The sequence below is a fragment of the Ipomoea nil genome, unplaced genomic scaffold, assembly GCF_001879475.1.
Source record: "Ipomoea nil cultivar Tokyo-kokei standard unplaced genomic scaffold, Asagao_1.1 scaffold1043, whole genome shotgun sequence".
Taxonomy (NCBI): domain Eukaryota; kingdom Viridiplantae; phylum Streptophyta; class Magnoliopsida; order Solanales; family Convolvulaceae; genus Ipomoea; species Ipomoea nil.
Window position 1 is genome coordinate 3,863,986 of NW_017617471.1, and position 24,148 is coordinate 3,888,133.

The following is a 24,148-nucleotide window of genomic DNA, read 5'->3' on the forward strand; positions in this document are numbered from 1 at the left end:
AAAGGTTCACGAACGTGCTCATGAACGTAAACCAACATGCATGTTCGTGAACATGTTTGTTAACGTTAACGAACACATTCGCGAACGTTGACAAACATGTTCGCGAACGTGTTCGTTAACAAACACTAATAAACGCTTAACAAACGAACACAAATAAGAATTTGAAAAACCTTAACAAACAAACACGAACACGAACACCCCAAAATTCTTGACAAACGAACACAAACAACATTCGTTCGTTTATGTTTGGTTCATTAACCGTCGTAGTTGTAAACAGTTTCGGAATATCCATTTAAATTAATGTTGTCCCCCAAAATGTTATAAATATTACCCCAAGATAGAAGGGTGAAGCCGGAAATTATTTACCCGCCCTTCCGCCTTTATTTCACTTTCTCATTCTCATTTCCAAACAATTCAGCTGAGCTCTCCATCAATTTCCGACGAGTAAGCTGTTCTTCATCCTTCTTTTAATATCATTCAGTCGCTATTTTTTTTTTTTTTTTTTCTGTAAATTTTTTCTCGTAGTTCGATTTACTTACAGTAATGTATTTCACCTGCGGTTTTCGAATGTTCTATTGTAGATGATTTCGATTTCTGCTCGTAATGGTACAGTTTTTGTTCATAGTCATGTCGTCGCGTACTTTTTGATTCGTAAAGGTTGATGCTGTTTTAGTCACAATCAGTTGCTTTTAAAGCTGCATTAGCAGGGATATGGCTACTCGACGAAATCTCGGTTGAAATTATATACATTTTATGTTTATACCTTTAAGCCTTTATCGAGTCCATCCATCGCAGAGGAGGCTCGGAATCCATCGGAGCTCCGGTACCAGAGCCTCCGGGGGACAGTTTGGCGCCAGATGTATCCGGCGGCGGAAGGAGTTGACTCCGAGACTACGTCGATCGAATCGCGTCATTTTCTCTCTTCCCGTACGATGTCGTTTCGAGGCTCCGGGAGATTCTTCACCGATAGCGGTCGCCGGAGCGACACCGTCGTCCCGATAGACGACGATTTGGAATCCGGCCGGATCGGCGAGGAAATCAGCGAATTATTTCGGTGGCTTTCAGGGGTATGACGTATGAGAATGTATATTCAAACTCTTTAGGGGCAAATTAGATATTTCACAAACTCCAAAATTTTTGCTATTTCCTCCCTCGTTCTCCCTCATTTTGCTATATGCATCCTGCAAATACTTTTTTTTTTGAAAAACATCCTGCAAATACTTGAGTGTAGATAGATTGATTGATTTCAGGTTGGCCTATCATGGGCCGGGTCACGTTAGTCTAGCCCAAATTGTATCTCTCTGTTGGTTCCCAAAAATCAATTTAGGGCGCGGGAAGCCGGGAATTCTTTACCCTCCCTTCCGCCTTTATTTCTCTTCTTCTTTCTCTTTCTCATTTCCAAACAATTCAGCTCTTCATCAAATTCCGACGAGTAAGCTGTTCTTCATCCTTTTAATATCATTCAGTCGCTATTTATTTATTTTTTTTTTCTGTAACTTTGTTCTCGTAGTTCGATTTACTGACAGTAGTGTATTTCACCTGCGGTTTTCGAATTTTCTGCTGTAGATGATTTCGATTTCTCCTCGTAATCTTACAGTTTTTTTTCATAGTCATGTCGTCTTTGATTGCATACTTTTTGATTCGTAAAGGTTGATGCTGTTTTAGTCACAACCAGCTGCTTTCAAAGCTGCATTCGCAGTGATATGGCTACTAGACGAATGTTTATACCTTTAAGCCTTTATCGAATATATTGTGGAGATGAGAGTTGAAATGATCTATATATCCTTTCTGCTTTAGACCTAGTTGTGGTTGTAATGTAGTATGGAGTATTTGATTTTCTGTAAATTTTAGTCCACAACTCATACACTGTGGTAACTGGTAATAGATTGCAGTATATCAACTATGCTGGGGTATGCAATTGGTGATAAAGTTTTTATGCTTATCATTTCGTTATACCAATGTAACATCTTGATAAATGTCTCTGCTTCTGTTATGCATGTGGTCTTGTAACTCGTTCTCAGAAATACACAAAAGGGAAATTAGTAGGGAAATTTTAAAACTTGTGTCTAACAACTATATCTATGGGACCAAGGTTTAAAAGTATCTGTTATGGGAGTATGGACTACGGAGTATAGTGGATTATCTCTTCTAGACACCTTTCAGAAATGTGAGAATATGGTTAGTTAGTCGAGAGTTTGGGACTTGAAGAAATGATGGGAAATTTTTTTATTTAGATTGCACCAGTTGTAATGAAATGCTTTTCTTGTGTAATTATGTTAAACAGTGCCACTGGAAATAGGGTTATTTGGGAACTGCAGTATCATTTAATTTGCCTTTTCTTTGTTTGAAGAATGGATTTGTCAAACCCTGCTGTGTTTGTCAATGCTGAGCTGCTGCGCATGTATGTGGGACGGAGGGTTCGGGCAGTTATTCAGGTTATTCGCTCTGATGGTGGCACAGTGACTGGAAAATCAACAGATGATCAGCAGATATTCATCAAAGGTCAACCACCTGGTCCTCTCTCCACATTTGTTGAGGTTATTGGTGTTGCTGACAGTAACCAATCAATCCGTGCTGAAATATGGACCAACTTTGGGGATAACCTTGGTATTGCTTCTGATCTTTTTATTAAGCCTTTAAGAATGCTTCTAATTCAATAATAAAATGTTAATCATTTAAGAATGCTTCTAATTCAACTTTGGGGATAACCTTTGTTTGTTAATCATTTCTTATTGTAACTGGCCTAATCTCTAGTCTATGCTATTGCCTTTATTGGTCATAAAAATTTGCTTGATATTAGTGAATGGTGAAAATGTTTAAGCCAATTACTTATGGATAAGTAAGCTGCTACTAGTAAATTTTTCTTCTGTTCTATACCTTTGGTGGTTGAAAACTTGCCCTAACGACTAAATTTTAAGAATAAACTTTGCAGGAATTGTTACTACTTGTAAGAACTTTGATATTGTTGCATTATATATATGAAGCTCCATTTGACCTCAATATTACTAGTCATGATCACTCTATTCTTTTTATATGGTGTAATTTATAATAAATACGTGCATGCATTTTAGGCCTTGTTGGAATGTTAGATCGAACCAAGAAAATCTCTTTAATTTGGTATGCCTATAATCCCTCCAACAACATGAACATCAAGAGCAACGTAGAAGACTCTTTCTTTGTACCTTTTTATAATGATTTTATATTATCATGTGTCCATATTCAAAATGATGGCTTTGTGTGGGTTATTAACTAATTAGGAAATGTTTGATAAAAAAGGAGCACGACAATGTGTCACTTCATAAAAATAGAACTATAAAAGTCAAACTTCACTAGGTTCTTCTATGCAAATTATATCAGCATTCTAGTGCATATAACATTGATGGTACACCAGATTTTTTCTCATAACTAATAAGGTTTCTATAAACTGTATTCATCAAACATTTTCATTTGTGCTTCTTTTGCTCATTGTATTGAAATGGTATCCGAATTCCAAAGCAGAAAATCTTTCATCAGGTTTAGTTGCATTAGAAGCACCCAGATTAACCTGGTTTAATTGCAGATTTCTGATACTGAAAGGCAAGCTCATGAAATTTGAAATGCTTCTTCTGTCTCTCTTTTGCCAGATACAGTTAGCTACAACCGCATTTGCCAACTAGCCAACGGGGACTATAAACAGTTGTTCATTTGAGGATGGAATCAGTATGCTCGCTTTTTATGATGCTGTCGTGCTGAAGCTTCAACTACCTTTCAGTTCTTCCTCTCTATGGTGATGCATACCAATTGCCAAATGTTGGTTTTAAATATATTATGTTTTCTGATCTTGATTAGTAGCATCTTTTCATAAATTAGTACCAGAAAACTGTCAAATCTCCTATGCTGTGATTCAGGTTGATATTATTAGAGGTTCTTTTGTTGACTGATCATTGGTAAATTTGTAAAATACAGTAACTATTAGAAGAATTAAAGAATGCTATCCCGTGTTCGTACTTTTTATTTGTATTGGTTATTACTCATAAACAGATCAATCTGCATGCATATAGGGGTGTTAGCGAACAGAGTTTTCGGCAAACTACTCGTGTTCGTGTTCGGTAAGCGTTCGTTTATGTTCGTTTGTTAAGGTAAATGAACCATTAACAAACAAAATTTAGAGCTCGGTTAATAAACGAACAGAGCTTGAACAATTGTATGCTCGTTTGCTAAGAGATTGTGAACAAGCTCGTTTGTGTTCGTTTAATAATATTTGTGAACAAGCTCGTTTGTGTTCGTTTAATAATGTTCGTGAAGAAGCTCGTTTAGTTTTCGTTTAATAATGTTCACTGGCATGTTCACAAACATATATATACATGGATTATATTGTGATCATGAACGTTTATTATTTCTTGAACGTAGATTATTTGTTGTTCACGAACAAATAGTGATCATGAACATGTGCAGGTATTTGATTATTAAAGGTTCATGAACGTAAACCAACATTTTCGTGAACGTGTTTGTTAACATTAGCAAACACGTCCATGAACGTGTTAGCGAACATTAACAAACACGTTCATGAACATGTTCGTTAATGTAAACGAACACGTTCGTGAACGTGTTCGCGAACGTTAACGAACACTAATGAACACTTAACAAACGAACACGAACAGGATTTTAAAAAACCTTAACAAACGAACACGAACACTCTAAAATTCTTAGCAAACGAACACGAACAACCTCCGTTCGTTTATGTTCGATTCATTAACAGCCCTATCTGCATATAAGTGAATAAAGAACACAGTAAAACAATATTTTTTAACAATTATAGTTTAGAATTCATGATATGACATTAAACTTTTACTTATGATAGAATGCGTGAATGTTGTGGGTCTTGTTACGTAGCTTAGTTTGCTATCTCTTTATATTTATTTATTTTTTTTATATAATTTTAATATAATTATATATCTAAAGTGAGTATTTTAGGAATTTTGGTAGGTGAATATAATGTAGTATATGTAAAAAGAAAAGGATTTATTTATTATTGGTCAAAAAAATTAAATTTTTATTTCTTCTAATAATCATATCTAAAATTTTAAAATTTGACAATTTAATATAATACTATTTTTTTAGTGCTATCGATTTTATTACAGTGTAGTATCTGTTCAATATACTTTCTCTATTATGACCCGTTTGGTTCACGGAATAGGCCGGAAATGGCATAGCATTCCCAGTAATAAGCTTATTCCTTTGTTTGGTAACCATTTCTATTACCAGGAATAGTATTCCTGGTAATAGCCTATTACCTCAAATAAGGTAATAGCTATTACTAGGGGCTCCCCTGGTATTAGCCTATTACTGAACGCTCAGGAATAGATTTTAGAATCTATTTTCTTTTTTACCCCTTTCTTTAACCTAATTTTTTTTTATCCTATATATAAATTTATCTTATTTCACCACCGTCGTCGCCACCACCATCACCGCCGCCGCCGCCACCACCACCACCATCGCCACAACCGTCGCCGCCCCCACCACCACCGTCGCCCCCACCACCACCATCGTCGCCGCCGCCGCCACCAGAACCACCACCCAGGAGCACCACCGCCACAACCGTCGCCACCCCCACCACCACTGCCACCACAGCACCATCACCGCCACCACCACCACCATCGCCACCGCCACCATTGCCACAACCGTCGCGACACCCACCACCACCGCCGCCCCCACCACTGCCACCGCCACCACCACCACTACCACCCCAACACCACCACCACCGCCACCACCATCGCCACCACTACCACCCCAGCACCACCACCACCACCGCCGCCGCCACCACCATCACCACCACCGCCACCACCATCGCCACCACCACATATTTTTATAAGGGTATTTATGTCTTTTAAAACATATTTCATTTCTATTCCTTAAATCAACCAAACACTGTAATATAATTCCTAAAGTCTATTTCTTATGCGAACCAAACAATATAATACAATTCTTATTCTATTCCTTGCATATTCCAATCATTATGGAATAGCATTCATATTACCTCAAAATTCATTCCGTGAACCAAACGTGCCGTTAGAGTGTAGTCAATACTCCACCGAGATCTCATCTTGTCTCCTTCAAAAGAGTCACAGAGGTGTCAATTAACTTTAATCCAATAAAATCTATAACTTAATCTGATTTTTATAAATTGGCACCTAAATTATTTTTAAAATTATAATATAGCATCATTAAAGAAAAACATTATGCACCAACATTTCTATTTTATTAAGCTAACAAAAGTAAATTAAATTCTTATAAAAAAAACATTCTATATATATAAAAGAATGTTCAAGTATTATGCTCACTAATTAATACATAAATTAAGATAATTGAATTATTATTTTAGTTAAATCAAAATTTTGGTATTAAATTGTCAAAATTTGAAGTTTATATAAATGTTTAAGAATTAATTTCACTTTTGGTCCCACGACTTTTGAGTTCTTATCACTTTTGGTGCACAACTTTAAATTTTTTCAAATTTGGTGCATAACTTTGTTATTTTTATCAGTTTAGGTCCTTCTAGCCAAATTGACAGTAAAATATTTTCAGATTTTATATTTTAGGGGCAAAATCGTCATCCCATAGAAAGATCTTCAATATTTAAACAAAAGAAAAATCATATTAAGAGGAAAAGAAGAGTTTGCCAATGGTCGAAACTATAAATCCCATAGATCTGTCTGGTTTCTGCCCATCTTCCCCATTATTCTCATCATCAAACACCTATAGATATGATTTTACGGTGATTTTGTTTAGATATTGAAGATGTTTCCTTGGGATGACGATTTTACCCCTAACAATATAAAATCCAACAACATTTCACTAGTAGGTAAATACAATAAGCTTGACCAAGAGGATATAAATAAGAATTGAATTTCACAACATTTTAATAGGAGAATTATAGTTCATCCGCTCTATTAAACTAGTGACTAGTGATGTAGTTGTCATACTACAACGCCCCGATTACATTTTAGTAACTTGATTTCATTCTAGTACGTGAACTTGGTTAATCCGCACACTTGTGCTTATAGTTTTGTTTACTCATTCGTAGCAAGTAAATTTCATTCTCTTTGTAATTAGTTTAGTTTACGTGAATATACTCTTAATTTTAATTGACGATTTATTAGCAAAATTTGGGGTATTGAAGGCGCGCGGCTGTGGTAGCGCCACGGGTGCCGCAAAATTCGGAACCACCGTGTCTCCGCCGGCGTCCGCTTTATTGTCCACACAGATCAGAAGCTAACAACAACGCTCCGCTCTGTTACTCTCTCCACCGACGGAAACGAGAGAGAAACACAAGAAGAGGACAGGACAGGACGCATAGTACGACAAAGCGATGGATCATTACAAGGTATTAGGGGTGAGCCGTCAGGCGAGCAAGGAAGCGATCAAGCAAGCGTTCCGGAAATTGGCGGTGGAATTCCACCCGGACAAGCACGTCAACTCCCCGCCGCACGTGAGAGAACGCGCCACCTCCAATTTCAAGCAGCTCTCCGACGCCTACGACACCCTAATGGACGACCGCAAGCGCGCCGATTACAACATCCGCTCCTCTACCTCTTCTTCCTACGGAAATAATAATTATAGTCGCAGTTCTGGCAGTTATTATCAATATCAGAGTAGTAGTTATGGAAATTCCCGCGGGAATGGCAGTAATTATGGTTATACCTACAGCCGCCATGCTTCGGACGGCATGGTTACCAAAATGGAGATGCTTCTCCGCTTCATGACCACTCGGACTTTTCTTCTCAACGTTGCCTTAGCTGGGTAATATTCTTACTTCAAGAGTGATGCATTTTTTTTTTTTTTTTTTATGATCAGGATAAAATTATTGTATAGATTATTAGTATGTGAAACATATTGATTCATTCAAGGAGTCTGTGATTGCGTGATTGCCTTTTTGACATAATACTGTTCTCTCTGTGTGTGAGAAACATATTGATTCATTTATGGAGTCCGTGATTGCCTTTTTGACATAAAACTGTCTCTGTGTGTGGAACATATTGATTCATTGTCTGTGATTGCCTTCCTGACATAAAACTGTATTGTGTGTGTGTGTGCAAAATATGTTACTCTTATCTTTCTTCTTCTTATACTATTATCTTTCTTGTCTTTACTTGAGTTTTTCTGTATTCTATTTTGTCTGTCATAACATGAAATTGATCATTTGTTTCCCTTAAAAACTTCTTTATCACCACCCTTTAGGCAATATTTGTTAAACAGGTCTGTGGTTAGTATCAGATTGTGGTAACAATTAATCCTTGCACATAAATGAGTGGTTTGATTTTCTATAAGTTCTTATTTACAAGCTGCTCCATCCAAAACTTAGTGAAACTGGCTTGCAGCTTGCTAGTTGCTATGTTGGTGGTGTTACACAAGGATTCGAACATGGGTTTATGTATCACTAAGACACTAGAAAATGAAGCAATTACCTTAAATATGTAATGAATTCAAGTTAATTTATCAAAAGAAAGGAACACTATAATGTTAGATCATGGCTAATTGGCTATTCCATGTATGTTGGATTGTTGGCTTTGCTATTCCTTGTGACCACAATAGTAGCCAGAGCACAGAACCTTGTTGGTCCAGGCATACATGGTGCAAAACCAATTTTGCTAGAGAAGGAACAAGATCAGCTCAAAGTCTAAGTGCCTGAAAATAATTTGATATCGGGTTTGTATATATTAGAGGAAGTTTGGAAAGAACATTTACTATTTACTATTCTGAGTTACTGCTACTTTTTCTGGAGACATGGTGATTGCATTATTCAAGTGAATGGTGTAATACTTACACTGCATGATGTTGCATTTGTTGATTTTTGAAATTACCAAATGTTGTCTTTCTATGGAAGCAAGCTACTACTGATTCATATCTGGCTGAAGTTTTTTGTTAGGTGCCTCGGTTGCAATTGATGCTGGAGGGGAGGCTCTGTGGAAGGTGCAGAACTCTGGAGTATGTTATTGATAACTCTTTATTTCTTTGTTTTACCGCCTCATACATGAAACTGATTCTAAATAATTGTTCAGAATTAACAAGTGAATTAAAAAATGAGGAAGCAATAAAATTTACTGCAGGCTTGTGTTGCCTTTTGTTGTTTGACTCATTTCTTTTTCCTGTCATGATTGCATAATAATACAAGTATACAACTTAATGTACAAAATGAAATGAGTATACAGTGGACTTGCGCAGGACTGTTTAGTTAATGGTTTGTTAGTTTGTAAGGAAATTATAAAACCTTAATTTTGGGTGGACAACTTTCTGTTGCGAATGGCAATCCGAAACCTGATCTCTAATCTCTCTTTTCTTATTCTCATTTATCTAAAGTTCCCAAATTTCTTTTTTTATTATTTTTTTTATGGTTGGATATATATAATCTTTACAATGTCAATGCAAGTACAACAATCTTGGTTTGTGAGCAATATGTTTGAAACTGTGATTGGCAAATGGAAGTATAACTGATGGTCAGTAATTTATCCATCAGTAAGTGCATTTGTCAAGGGTGTAATTTTAGTTGTTATTCTGATCAAGTTCAGCTTTGTGGAAAACAAGAAACTCAACTCCACAACGGTATTCACCCCGTAATCTCATTTTACTACCTTAAGCGATTTATGCAGTATATCTCATCTCTTATTTGGACTTCTAGTATGTAGAGCATTTTTTTTGTTAATTCCTTCCATTTCTGTATGTGGAATTCTTATTTTCGTGTGCCAAAATATTCTCGGAACTCAAACATGAATACATTTCTATACAATTTTCTTCCTGTCTTTACCCTCACTCTCTTACAAATGCAGAAATCATTTGAAGAAGCTATGGAGTCTATAGAAAAGGCCAAAGGGTTTGACGATAAACAATGAAGGTTTCTTCCCTTGTTTGTATGCTTGTCTCATTGCATTGGATATTGCACGGAGAGCTACATCAAAGGCTCTGGAATTGTACTGACAGGAACTGGAACCAAAAAGCACGTAAAAGATGGCTGGTGGTGTTATTGCTTGTTCCATTTGTCAGGGTGCAACACAGGAGAGAGTTCGCTTGTGTACAGGAACCTAAAAAATGAGCTCATGTTGATTGGGCCATTTGGGCGCACGGATGTGTACAAACTTAAAGATAAGGCAAGTTCATGTATTTTTATAGAAAAATGTTATTTTTCCATATTAAAACCAGTTGGATAATATATATTACTTGTCACAAATGTTATGTAGACTTTTTGTTGGGAATTATTGTGTAGTGATTTTTGTAGGGTATAGGATTGTTGGGAAATCATTCAATAAAGAAGATTTCTATCCACAATAAATTCCTGGTTATGAGTTAAAGGGAGCTTGTTAAACTTCCTTACTCTTTTTTCTCTTTTTCTTGTGGCTATCTTCTAATTATTATCTTATTTGTGGCTTCCTCTTAATTAGCTTAGCTTAGTTTGTGGCTAAAATGAAGAGGTTACTTGAAGCCCTCTAGTATATAAACCCCCATCTCATTTTGTATGGCAAAAAATCTTCTTCCTCACCTCTATCTGCTTCCCTAAGTCTGAGCAATAGTCAGGTTCGTATACGTTTAAGTTGGTGCAAGTGTGTTGCTTGTCGAAAACCTACCGGTTTATCTTGACTGCACCGTCACCGGGCAAATAACGCTTTTAAGGGTGTACGAGAGTCTATGCCGTGTTATATAATATTGTCTTAAAAGTGTTATTTGCCCGATGACGGTGCAGTTAAGACAAACCGGTACGCTTTTTACAGGCAACACAATAACCACGCTAAGCTTGCACTAGCTTAAACGTAGACGAACCTGACTATTGCTCAGACTTAAGAAGTAGACAAAGGTTAGGAAGAAGGTTTTTTGTTAAGTGTCCTCATACAAAATGAGATGGGGTTTTATATACTTAGAGGGCTTCAACTAATCTCTCCATTTTGGCCACAAACTAAGCTAATTAAGAGGAAGTCACAAATAAGATAATAATTAGAAGATAGCCACAAGAAAGAGGAAGGAAGTTTAACAAACTCATGACCAAGAATTTATTGTGGATATAAATCTTCTTTATTTAATGATTTCCCACTCGTTTTTATATATTATGTAAACAAAATTGAGTAATTCACAACAAGATTTATTGAGTCACTTAAGATAACAATTTCAATCGTTTACCTAAATTCACTCTGCATGGGTCCTTTTTTTTTTTTTTTTTTTTTTTTTTGGAGTGAGTATTAGTATATTTATTAATTTTAGTAATATATTCATTTTTAAATAATTTAATTATTTTATTACTTTATGTTTTAGTATATCTAATGAATTTTATTATGTGTAATATTTTTATTATTTAAAAATAATAATAAATACCCGCATCCAGTGGAATAATATGATTTTTAAAACATCCATCTGAGTCATGGTTAATCCACCCAACCACCCATTCCTATCCCTAGTCAATGGATAATAGAAAATGTTGTGTAAGTATATCAGCTTGTTCTTAAAATAAAGAGGAAAAAATTGAAAAACACATAAGTTTGAAAAGGAACCAAAGGCATTTGGATAAGTGTTGTACAACACAGTATCTCAATTCTTGATAAAACAGTACAAGAATGCAACACAGATATATGAGATAAAATATCTAGACAGCGTCTTATTTCACAAAAATAATACAAACTGAAAATCCCATACTTGAGAAATAGAAACCTATCCCCAATTCTGATAGTACAAAATAAAAATCTAACGGTGGCAGAGAAAATCTTCATGCGAAAGGATTTCCACCAACTGGAGCAACAGGCCCTTGTGTTGGAACTTTCCTGCATCATCCAATGAACAAATTGGAAAGCTGATCAATTAATGTAAGTGTGTTCATTGAAAATGCAATGATACTTCCACCGCTTTATTAGTAACCGGAGAAATTCTTTATATTTATGAACAAATGGAAAACAATTTACTTGTACATTTAGAATGAATAGAATATGGAGAATTAAAGAATGTGTTCCGTCTCAACTAAAAGGACCAATTACTTTTTGATGGGCTAAGCTACACGTAGACACAATCTTGGAAATTCAAAGCCATGACCTTGGCATAAGGTTGGCTTTGATACCAAATTGAAGGATGTATTCCGTTTCAACTAAAAGCTTTAGCTAATAGTTGGATTGCACATTTTTTACTTATATCCTATGATGTTCCACAGATATATCATATTTGTTTTTTGATACATCTGAGGGAAATATAGATTGAACATTTGAACATAATAACTCATACCTAGGCTCGGCTCACAAACCTTGAGATAGCATATACTTCTTCAAGCAAAATAATACACTAAACAAGCTAAGAGAAGTATCCTAACTCATCACAGGTCATTAACATGCATACATGATGTAAGAGCCCAAAAGGAGGAATAGACAGCCTTTCTAGTTCCTTAATGCAGCTTTGCTTAGCAATTTGTCAATTGTAATGTTGAAACTAACAGCACTCTTGGTTGGGTTTCTAGCCATTCTAGATTCCCCCGGTATTAGTTACTAAAACATATTCAAGAACGCAAAGGATCAGATAACTAAATTTCCTACTTTATGCTCGAGGCAAATCCATACTTACAAAGATAAAGTATAGACGAAGAAAATATGTTCTTGATAATGAAGTCCACAGATATTTATGCAATCACATTTTATAAGGGTGAACTTACGATATAGGGTTGCCTGTAGGTTGTGCTGAAATGAATCCCAAGGTGGCTGCAGTAAGAAGTCATAGGGAAGGTGAAAAAGGAGTTGAAAGCTTAATGAGTAATGTAGAGTGTGTAGTATTACTCAATACCTTCTGATCCAGCAGGAACATAAGATGCAACTGAATCCTGTGAAAACCAAGGCCCGCTCACATCACCAACAAAGGAAGTTGGCAACTCTCCATTTGGCAATGCAGCTTGTAACGAGCTCATGTCCCAGAAATGAGGCTAAGTGCGAAAGAAAATGCATTTTCAATTACACAAAAATGCTATGTTACCCAGACTCATTCATTTTACACAAATTTGGGCACTGATTTATTGGGAATGGGTGACACAAACAATCCCCAAAATACACTCGAAATCAGGAATACCTTCCATAGAACTGTCACCTTGTTTGAATATTGACATAGATAGTTGAGTCCAAGTAATATATAGACAATATGCAACTCATAATATGATGTGCCATGTACCAAAATATACGCTGGTAGAACAAGACCCAGATGGAAATCTAAGCATAAGGCAATTCAAAATACTAGTTTCTTTTCTCTTCTTTTTCCCCTAAAAACATAGAGCTTTGGTATAGGACATCTCTGGTCTTCTCAACAACAATTATCAGGTGACTACTAAGGACTTAACTCATGCAAGTGTGAGCCCAGGTTGCAAACTAATCCAGATCAACACTCTCGGCGCTTAGCTTAGCTCAATATCAACTGAACTCAAGCAGTCAAGCTAAGGTCAAGTTTATAGGTGCTGAGTTCAGAAGACAACAGCCTGCCCATTTGGCCAATCTATCTTTTAAAAATATTTTTTAAAAAAATTTTACTTTAATATTTTTTTTCAATTTTTTAAAAATATATTGATAAAAACATTTCATATTTTCATTCAAGTTCAAGATGAGCTTGCATACTTCAAGGCATTTCGAAATTTGACCACACTTCAACCTGCCTAATAAATTCAAATTTTCAAAATAGAACTCAGAAGTGCTATTAGCTTTAAGAAATGTAATTTCAAAATTCTAAACATGCTTAAATAAGTGGTCAATTTGGTTAATCCTTGGAAACTAAATTGTGACGAAGATAAGTAAATTACTAGCATAAACTGGATTCATAGCTCACCTGTGGACCACACGAATGAGATTCATCTGCTTCACTATCTATTAACTGTTAAAAGACTACCTTTTAAATTAACAGCCTTATAAATAGTGATAGCCCACATGTGGGGCCATAAATTTGATCAACCCAATTATTTCCCAATAAGAATGGGATGGGGGAGAATATGTTCTTCAGAATATATTATCAATGTTTGTAATACAATATAGAAACTTAATAGTTTGCCTCAACTAATAAAGACTCGTTACTTAAGATATCAGAAACGCCATCTGGTAAAGTTGAAAACCTAAAAAACATTGAATGTAAAAACTGCATAGTTTTTTTTTTTTTTTTTACCGTAACTGCTGATCACTTGTAGAAACTAGAAAGTCTAGCTCATGTTTCTATCATACAGGTTGGAACTTTAATAACTTTTAACGTATTCATTTTATGACTTGGTATATAGAATGTCAAGCAAAACGGTCCAGTAAAGTGCAACTGTGGCTTATGTTCTCCATTGAACGAAGAATTTTTGGAACAAATAAAATGTTTAAATTAAAAGACATGAAATCAAGTAATCAACTCGGTTTTCCTGATTTCAGCTTGTTGCCCGATATAGATGTCATTGTCAACGGTCCACATAAGATGCAACAGAACAGGGAAAGAAAACATACCATATTGTTGGTTTCCATATCAGATTCATACGGGAGGTCAAATGGATTGGTAGATTTGTTATTTTCAAGTTCATGTTCTCCCACCTATAAGTGAGCAACTTAATGTCAAAATAGAAGATGAAAAAACAAGTAATGGAACTCCTTGAGAAAAATGAGTGCCCAAATTAAACTAGCAAAACATTTAAAAAGCAAAAAAGTAACCTACATATGATGATATGCTAGAAATTTGATGGCCACCTCCCACTGCAGCTGTTTGAATTTCATCATTAGCAAAATTCTGCAAAATACAAGTTCATTAGAAATACAATAACCAAAAAATATGTTAGCAGTAGTAGAAGAAGATTTAACTACCTCTAATCCTCTTAATCCCGTATATTGATCAGTAACAGGATGATGGTCTGTAAAAACTTGTTGGTCGCTACTTTGAGCAGTCAGTGATGCTAAGCAATCACTGGAATTTTCAAATGCTTTCCATTGCTGCACAAAAGGGTTATCAAGCTCATGTTTCACTAACACACAAAAATCATGTCTGCTACAGAAAAGAAGATATCAGTTTTAAGCAGAAATGCCACTCAATTTTCATCATTCTGTTTGAATTAAAACCACTTGCCTCAGAGCTGCCACTTGGGGTTGCTTCAGCATTTTGGTTGCCTTCATGCAATGGAGCAGGCATCGATGAATATGCTCCTTGAGCGTCAGAGTAAGGAAAGGATAGCCCATTAAGGGTAGAACCTTGGACAGATGGGCCTTGCAGGAGAGACAAAAGCGGGCTATAATTTCCTAAAGAAGTATCAGCGCCAATTGTTGTTGTGTGCTGTGGCATGTCAAATGCTGCCCATCCATCATTCTTGTGGATAACAGCATCTGATGAACTTTTGTTGGATAATGCATCTGACTGCTGTTGCGGCATCCCGGAGAAAAGGTTTAATGAGTTAGCATCAGGAAAAAGAGTTGTCAATTGTGTAAACTCCTCACTTCCCGCTGGAGCTGTGTGCTGAGGCATGTCAAATGTTGCCCACCCCTCATTTTTCAAGGTGCTGTCACCAGATGGCGCAGCTGATTGCTGGGTAGGCACCTCCGGGAATAAATCCAAACCTGAAGCAGGAGCTTGTGGCATTTGATGTGAACCAGGAGTTTGATTGGTAGATATAGGAGAATGCTGAAACAAATCAAGTGAGGAAGTCACCGATGTCTCTGTCAAATGAGCTATATTTGAGACTGAAGGAATAGTTTGTGAAGTTGCAGGAGCACTGGATAAGTCTACTGATGAGCGAGGCAAAGAAGGCAAAGGTGACAATTTGTTGTGGTGGGTCTTGACTGATTGTTCAGGCTCTGAACCAGCATCAATTAAATCAAAAGAACTTGATGAATTGATAGACAAGGAGTTCTCTAATGATCCAAAGCTTCCTAATGACGCAGTTCTCTGAAATAAGCATATTAATGCATCAGTTTTAAGGGACATTAAAATGAAGAAACATCATTCGTCTTACAAATAGCAGTATTTCCAACAAAGAAATGCCAGTTTATAAAACCTAGTAACTTTGTATCAGTTCAGTCTACTTTCCCTTATTAGGAACTTTGTTGTTTATAATAAGGTGTGTTCACTGACTAGAGAAATTCTTCTTTTTTATGGAGAAAGAAAAACAGAGTCTCTTACCTGTACATTTGGAAAACAGAAAATGGAGAATGGAAAATAAAGAATTGAAGTAAACACAACAACTGTATTTCAACCAAAACCCATAATCCAAACTAGATGTTCAGCGGTTCAGCCTAGTCCTTTTGTCTCAATTCAAACATCTGCTTTCCTATATTAGTAACTTCAATGTTTATTTATTTAATTTCAACCAAAACCTAGAATGCATGTTAGTTGTTAACCCTTGTCCCCTCATCAACAAACTTCCAAAAGGACCAAAACCCAACATGCACAGATGGAAGCCACATCAATATAGAACACTAAGCAAAAGTTAAATCAATATTTGTCTAAAAATGCATGTAAGCAAAATATGTCCATTTAAATTGGGAGAAACAGAATATTACTTTTATATGAAAGGGTTTCTTTTGATTGCATAAGTCAGTTGCAAAAATCTTCATTGTTATAGGATCATTATCATTCCTTTTCCATCAAATATTAATCTATCTGACCACCAATAAGATGCCATTACAACAAGCAATTGAAGGAAAACAATTTAAATGATGGTTGCTAAGAGATTCAATTTTAAATCACAAATATAAAGAATATTAACCTGTGGACGGCCAGGAAAACCAGTGTCTCTTTGGTAGTTTGGTGACTGCCCCTCAGATCTGAATGGATCACCTCCACTAGACACAGAAAAATCAGAAGCTCTGGGATTAGAACCTTCATTTGCAAACCTGTCCTCATACGCTTGGTCACTCAAATGACTAGGACTTGAGAAGCTAGAGAATTTTCCTTCATAAAGACCTCTATCTGAACCAGGCTTTCTTGTAAGAACAGGACCATGTTTTCCATAAAGCCGCTCTTCATACTGGAAATCATATGGTGGACTTTGAGAATAAGAATGATACGAACTTGCCCGTCTCGTCTCATCTACATGGCCTCTAAAGTTCTGGCAAGTAAAGCCATATTCAGCCCTTTAGTTGGGAAAGAGCGTGAAAAAGCTAGAATAGAAGTCACAGAAACAAATATAAAAGCTTGAGTAGTCTGCACTCAAGATACAGGTTCAGGAATGTTACTTGTGTACCCCTTGGAGGTCTATCCGTCGACTGTGCTCCAGCATATCGTTTATCCACATAAACATTCTTTATAAATTCTCGGACTTTATCAACATTACTGCAAGATAAATACAGTCAAATAACATGTTTTGAATCTGAAATTTCTTTGACACGTCAGAGCAGAGAGATTTAGATACCTGTTATCAGGTAACCTTTGCCTTTGTGGGTCCCAGTTTTTCAGATATGTCTCCCTTGCACGCTGAAAAAGTAAAACATTAGATTGATTCTGTGGCCTAATGATGGGGAACACATTCAGATCCGTGTACCTGATTACCACCATTTTGAAGAGATTCAACTTCTTGGGAAGTAAATTTAGCCATGGACACAGACTTCACACGATGAGTAAACTCACGGCTGCAACAAAATACAAATTAAGATAAATAATAAGGAAAAACTGGATATCCTGAAGGATTGTTATGGTGCAACTGAATACAATTTAAGTACCAATGGAAAAACAATTTTTAAAAAATGAAGCTTAAAACTTGAGGAATAACAGTGTCACACCATCATTTTTCAAGTCTCACTGACACATGATAACCTAACCAAGCTATTGTTGTTCACACTTCAGGATAAATGAAGGATTTCTATGTCATGTGCCTCTGTCCACTTTATACTTTAGGATGAGACTGCAGTGAGTAGTAAATTTGCAAGTTCAAATCTTTCCATCAATAAAACTGATGAAAAAGTCTTTATTGGGATTTGCAAATAATGAGTATCTTTGAAAATCCAAAGTTTATTAGTTATTCAATGATGCAATGAATGATACTCCAACAGAAAGTTTGTGTCAAAACCAGAAAATTTACGCAGAAGTGAATGGTGAGGAAAGACAACCAAATTAAACATAAAAGATTTTAAAAGGCTTGAGAAAATCTCAATTTCAAATTTTCTTTATATAAGTTTAAATTGTTCAACAATAGCCTGCCATGCACTGACAATGGATGTAGCAATACACAGAAGTACAGAATCTACAATTAACCCCCAAAAAATGGCATTATAAATGCAGGTATGCTACTCCGTATAAATTAATTTTCTTTCTTTAAATGCAGGACCAAACAAATTAAGCATCAAACTTAAAAACACAACAAATAATGCAGCTGGCCTGGCACCCAAGTACCTAACTACCTAAGGTAATAAATTAGGAGCCATATCATCATAACCTATAAATCACTTATGGGGAACTCATAATCACTTACTGTATTCCACTGCAAGTCATACAAACAAAAGTCCAGAAGTTTGTACAGACATACTGGGGTCCCTACAAGTACCAAACACCAGCAGTTAGAGAATAACGGTGGTACTAAAGCAATCAATACAACTAAGGGAAGTAGAAACACATAATAGCCAGACCAATAATTTTCTATATTTTTCACCCTCGCCATTGAATCTGAAACATTTACATATTACATCGAGAAGAGCAGAAATCACACACTAGTAACTGAAAAAGTGAACTCGTAAAGTAGAATTCGAACAGGAGTACAATAGAAGTACAAAATTACGAGAATTTCTAAGCTCTACTCGGATGAAATCGAGATCACGGTGCTTAGAAATGAATGAAACTGAATACTCAGTGCAAACGAGTGAAAGAAGATGAACAAAGTAATGGCGGCGTACCAAGCTGTCGCAGTTAATGCATCGGCGATTGGGAGGGAGTTTCATGAGCCCCCGGATTATCTTCTCGTTCCGCTCTTCTTCCCTTCTGCTGCTCATCTTCGCTCCTCGCCCTCACTAAGTCAATTCTGACGCTTATCGTCCCGGAAGAAGCGAATGAATTTGCTCCAGAAACAGTAAACCGAAACTCAAATCTGATAAACGGAATACTAATACAAACACGTAAATATAACATACACGGAGAAAGAGATTGACTGTGAACTTGTGATTTTAGGTTTTTGAAATTGAAAGAGTAAGAGAAGCTCACTTCTCTCTCTCTCTCTCTCTCTCTCTCTCTCTCTCTCTCCGTATATATATATATATAAAATAAATATATATCTATTTCTCTGTATGCAAATCCGCCTTTTGATTTCAATTTCGAGTTGCTTTTTGGATTATCGGCATTTACAGTGTGAAGCTGCTGGGCTCTTTACGCTGTGTTGTTATACGGACTGTAATCATTGATCGAAGAACGACGAGACGTGGTTCAATCCTATTCTCTTCGTTAAATTCGCAAGTTGAAATTTTGTGAATATCAAAATACTCAATTTCTATCCAAAGCCTTTTTCAACAGTAATTTGACTAATTTCGTTCATAGATATACTGCCGCACTTTGGTGTTTCAGAAAAAATCGAGATCAATTCTATAATTATTATAATATTTATAAAATATAAATAATTTATTTACTATTATTAACTTAAATAATTGTCTTAAGTTTAGTTCAAATTATTTGTAGTATTGCATTATCGCACACTAACAGGACGTTTGGTTGGAGGGGGGAAATTATGTGGGAAATGAATTGTAATTTCATGGGAGTTGAATTACTGGGAATAAAGTGGGAATTTAAATTCCAGTGTTTGGTGGATAGGAATAAAATTACTGGAAATTTCAATTCCAATGTTTGGTATACATAGGAATTAAAAGGGAATAAGTAGTATAAAGTCAAAAATGTCCATTATTGTTGTTAGACAGTAATTTTAGGTTAAAAAAGAAAGGGGTAATTTTGACTCATCACTATCTTTTTTTCCCAGGAATTAAAATACCAGAGGGGGACATGAGATTTTAATTCCATGAAAATGGAGGAATTGCAATTCCCTCCAACCAAACTATGGAATTTAATGGCATTTGGAATTATGTGAGAATTAAGTGGGAATGGAATTTAAAATCCATCCAACCAAATGCCCTGTAAACCAACATCCAAATCATATACATAAAATAAGACCTGTGAATATTAGTTGAGATTTTGTAATCAAAATTAAAATGTCAATCGTAATTGTTGTTATCTAAGAAAAAGAATTGTTGTATATAAGTGACTTTAGTCAATTTCCAATTGAACCTGGTGACTTTTTTTTTTTTTTTAATTTAAATTAAATCTAGCTCTCTTTTATTAATGAAAAGGATACCATTTCACTACAAACTGCATGCATCGTGTTGCATACAATTTTTTATATATTTGTATTAATTAGAACTCCGTAGTAGTTTTTAGATTATAATATGTGAAAATTTAGACTGCTTTAATCAATAGTCAATACCGATATTTTGTATACTAAATCCAATTATATATGATTTGTCTGTTGATATCAAGTATCACATCGATAAGTATTAATAATATTCTCTATAATTCAAATAATATATATAGTTGTACTTATAAAATAATCGATGTATACTAATCATTATTGTATAAGTTTCTTATGAAATGAGCTCATACGCGGTCATTAGTTGTCATGTAATCGCGTGACCTAATCTGCATCGTCCAAATATTTGCATCCAATTGCGCTCAATAGAGTTTTGATATTTGGAAATTATACTTTACGTTTATTAAGTTGGGGTGTTTTGGTAATTTTATTTCTGTTCACGTGCATGTATTCTTAAGTTCGTTGATTTTGGTAATTGACAATTGTGCATTTTTGAACACTACTAGTGTTTTTTAGTTAAATAATGGTGCAAAAATTAACTATCTGTTGTGCTTTTAATACTGGGTGAAAATGTGCATTATTCATACTCTAGGGCATATGAGTGTATATATAGTTGTGCATTTATTGTAATCCTATTATGCTTTTACACAATGAGAGATAAATCTTAAAATGAGTTTGACAGTTGTGCATTTCTAAAAACTAATGGTGTTTTTTTAGTTAAAAAATGGTGCATAATTTGACTATCGGTTGTGCTTTAAATACTGGGTGAAAATGTGTATTATTATTCAAACTCTAGGGCATATGTGTATACATAGTTGTGCATTTATTGTAGTTCTATTGTGCTTTTACACAATGAGATCTAAATCTTAAAATGAGTTTAACAGTTGCGCACTAATATTTTTTTTTTGTTTGTTAAATAATGGTGCATATTTTGACTATCTATTGTGCTTTAAAAACTGGGTGAAAATATGCATTATTAGTTTTGCAATTGTGCGTTGGGTTGGGGTTGTGTTCGTCGTCGTTTCGCCTAGAGTTGCGATTGTGAATGGAGATTTTGAAATTGCATTCGATTGTGCGTTGGGTTGGGGTTCGTAATGGAGAAGTCTTTGAAGTCTACTGAGATGACGAATTTACCTTTGCAGTTCGCGTGGTTGGAGATCATGCGCACCAATCTTGGAGAAGGAGTCTTGAGGAATGTGATTCCCTGGATGATCTAATCTAAGGCCTATAATTGACTGTACTGTCACATGGGGCAGTCAGGCCTCACTCGATCAAAACTCTTACTGCCAATGACTAATTTTGAACAATTTTAGAAGTTGATGACTAAATTTCAAATTTTTTTTTTTAAAAAAAAAAAGAATATATTACATAATTAGTAAAATTAACCAATATTAATACTATATAGTAATATATTAATATTCATGTAATTTTATCACATTATACAGATTGACATTATTGTTATGGTACATGTAACGACAAATACATAAGAAGTTACAAAAAAAAAAAAAAGGAATAAGGTTCAAATTGGCCACTGAACGTAACCTGAAAATGTAATTACGCCACTGAACGAAAAAAAATGTAATTAGGCCATTGAACACTCCAAAAACGTGCAATTAGGTCATTGAACACTCCAAATGTATGCAATTTCACCGGATAACAGGTTACCATCAATTTTAGCAGGTTACTTGCTTACGTGGCAGTTGAAGTGGCATTTTAAATAATTTTTAAATAATTTTAATAATAGATTTTAAAAAAATTATACAAAAAATTAACCCCGTCATTTTCTTTAAAAAAATTACATTTTTTAAAAATTTATTATTAAAGTTTATTAAAAAGTATTTAAAAATTATTAAAAATGCCAACTCATCTGCCACGTAAGCAAGTAACCTGCTAAAATTGATGGTAATCTGCAATTAGGTAAAATTGCATACATTTGGAGTGTTCAGTGGCCTAATTGCACTTTTTTTCGTTCAGTGGCCTAATTGCATTTTTAGATGACGTTCAGTGGTCAATTTGAACTTAAAAAAAAAAAAAAAGTTGTATTTACCTATATATGAAAATTTGTGCATATATAATTGATGTCAGCTCAAATGCGATCATGCTTTAACATGCGATTGTACTATTAGGTATGTAAAAAACGCATCAATCGTGTTAGAAAATGCACATCAATAAAATGCACAAATGCATCACAAAACGCACTACACACTTAAAAAAAATGCATTATACCTTCCTACACCTAAATGTGTGTTTCTAAACACTGTGTGGTGCATTTATGCATACCTAATGGTGTGTTTTGTAGTCATATATGCCTGGCGGTACTTTTTAGTGCATTGGTGCATTTTTTATTATACATTTCCTAACACTATTTGTGCGAATTTGTATGCCTAATGGTACAACCGCACAAACAGCATCTTAAGATATGTCCGCACTGGATTTGGGCCCATATATAATTCTCTAAATGTTGCACCTAGTGCAATATATTTATTTCACTAGTATTTGTCCCATGCGATGCACGGAAAATATGTTATAAAAATATACCATATATGAGGTTTATTAATATATAAAAATTTTGTTATTTAATAATTATGTGCGAATTGCTATGATAAAATTATGAACATAAATATATTTACAATTAAAATAAGAATTGGTATTTAAGGTGGGTGATTACTACAAATCTTAAATTATATTAAAAATTTAGTACATAGTATTTAATATTACAGATTTTTAAGAATTGAACTTAGTAAACTACAATAGTAATTGAATTACAATTTTCAGAGTCACCACGGATCAAAATTTTTAGACTTTTGAGATTTCTAGAAATTTTTAGGTCTAAAAATTTTGATCCGTGGTGACTCTGAAAATTGTTAAAAATCTCAAATGTCTAAAAATTTTGATCCGTGGTGATTCTGAAAATTGTAATTCAATTACTATTGTAGTTTACTAAGTTCTTGAAAATTTGTAATATTAAATACTATGTACTAAATTTTTAAGATTGACCTCATTAGAATAATCTCAATTGAAGTTTATTTGTGAGTTTTTAAATGAATTGGATGAGGCAAGAGAGATGAAAATAACTTAAGGTTAATTTAAATTTTTATGCACCATGTAATACATATAAATAAATAAAACTTAACTATAATATAACCATATGGTTTGGTGAGCAATTATTGGTACAATAATTGCTCACCAAACCATATGGCTATATTATAGTTAAGATGTTAAAAATAGGAAGATTAGTAGATTTGTCAAATTTGTTCAAATCCAATTTACATTTATTAATAGTGAATTTGATGCATATTTGACTTTCTTAAATATAGTATCTCTTTTGAGTTAATACCCAATTTGGTCCCTTAACTATTAGAATTTCACCAATTTGGTCCTCGACTATCAAAGTTGTTCAATTTAGTCTCTAATTATGTAATTTTTTTATTATCTAAAATGGTCCTTTGACTATTATGATTTCACCACTTTTGTCATCGACTACCAAAATTGCTCAATTTAGTCCCTACTTATGCAATTTTTACCTAAAATGGTCCCTCAATTATTAGGATTTCACCACTTTGATCCTCGACTCTCTAAAAAGGTCCCCAAATCCACACTAAACTTACATTTCAGGTTAACATTTACATAGTTGGGGACTAAATTGAACAACTTTGATAGTCGAGGACCAAAGTGGTGAAATCTTAATAGCTGAGGGACCATTTTAAGTAAAAATTACATAGTTAAGGACTAAATTGAGCAACTTTGGTAGTTAATGACCAAATCTGTGAAATCCTAATAGTCAAGGGACCAAATTAGGTATTAACTCATCTATTTTTTTCACTGGAGACATGATAATTAGACAAAGTACTAGATTTGACCCGAAGTATACATAAATTGACATGCAGT

General features: G+C 34.8%; 3 protein-coding genes across 4 annotated transcripts; 2 read left to right on the top strand and 1 right to left on the bottom strand.

Annotated features, from left to right (window-relative positions):
• The first annotated feature begins 359 nt into the window (after positions 1-359).
• LOC109181474 (replication protein A 14 kDa subunit B) lies at positions 360-3,993 on the top strand. 2 transcript variants are annotated; one of them, XM_019331258.1, is made up of 3 exons: positions 360-444; positions 2,351-2,607; positions 3,624-3,993. In XM_019331258.1, exons 2-3 carry the CDS (start codon positions 2,352-2,354, stop codon positions 3,686-3,688), a joined length of 321 nt encoding a protein of 106 aa, XP_019186803.1. In that variant the 5' UTR covers positions 360-444; position 2,351; the 3' UTR covers positions 3,689-3,993. The 2 variants fall into 2 exon arrangements, with proteins under 2 accessions (XP_019186803.1, XP_019186802.1); XM_019331257.1 differs by lacking the exon at positions 360-444 and adding an exon at positions 1,321-1,432.
• Positions 3,994-7,108: 3,115 nt separating this feature from the next.
• LOC109181473 (chaperone protein dnaJ 72) lies at positions 7,109-10,210 on the top strand. Its single transcript, XM_019331256.1, has 3 exons — positions 7,109-7,779; positions 8,895-8,964; positions 9,804-10,210. The coding sequence occupies exons 1-3, from the start codon at positions 7,349-7,351 to the stop codon at positions 9,864-9,866; spliced, it is 564 nt and encodes a 187-aa protein (XP_019186801.1). The 5' UTR covers positions 7,109-7,348; the 3' UTR covers positions 9,867-10,210.
• Positions 10,211-11,497: 1,287 nt separating this feature from the next.
• Positions 11,498-19,131, bottom strand: LOC109181467 (probable ADP-ribosylation factor GTPase-activating protein AGD14). The gene is made up of 13 exons (XM_019331244.1): positions 18,810-19,131; positions 18,392-18,453; positions 17,465-17,552; positions 17,336-17,397; positions 17,160-17,256; positions 16,691-17,032; positions 15,058-15,870; positions 14,799-14,924; positions 14,653-14,724; positions 14,448-14,531; positions 12,778-12,913; positions 12,650-12,695; positions 11,498-11,777 (listed from the first exon to the last, which is right to left on the bottom strand). The coding sequence occupies exons 1-13, from the start codon at positions 18,903-18,905 to the stop codon at positions 11,723-11,725; spliced, it is 2,079 nt and encodes a 692-aa protein (XP_019186789.1). The 5' UTR covers positions 18,906-19,131; the 3' UTR covers positions 11,498-11,722.
• Between the last annotated feature and the right edge of the window lie 5,017 nt (positions 19,132-24,148).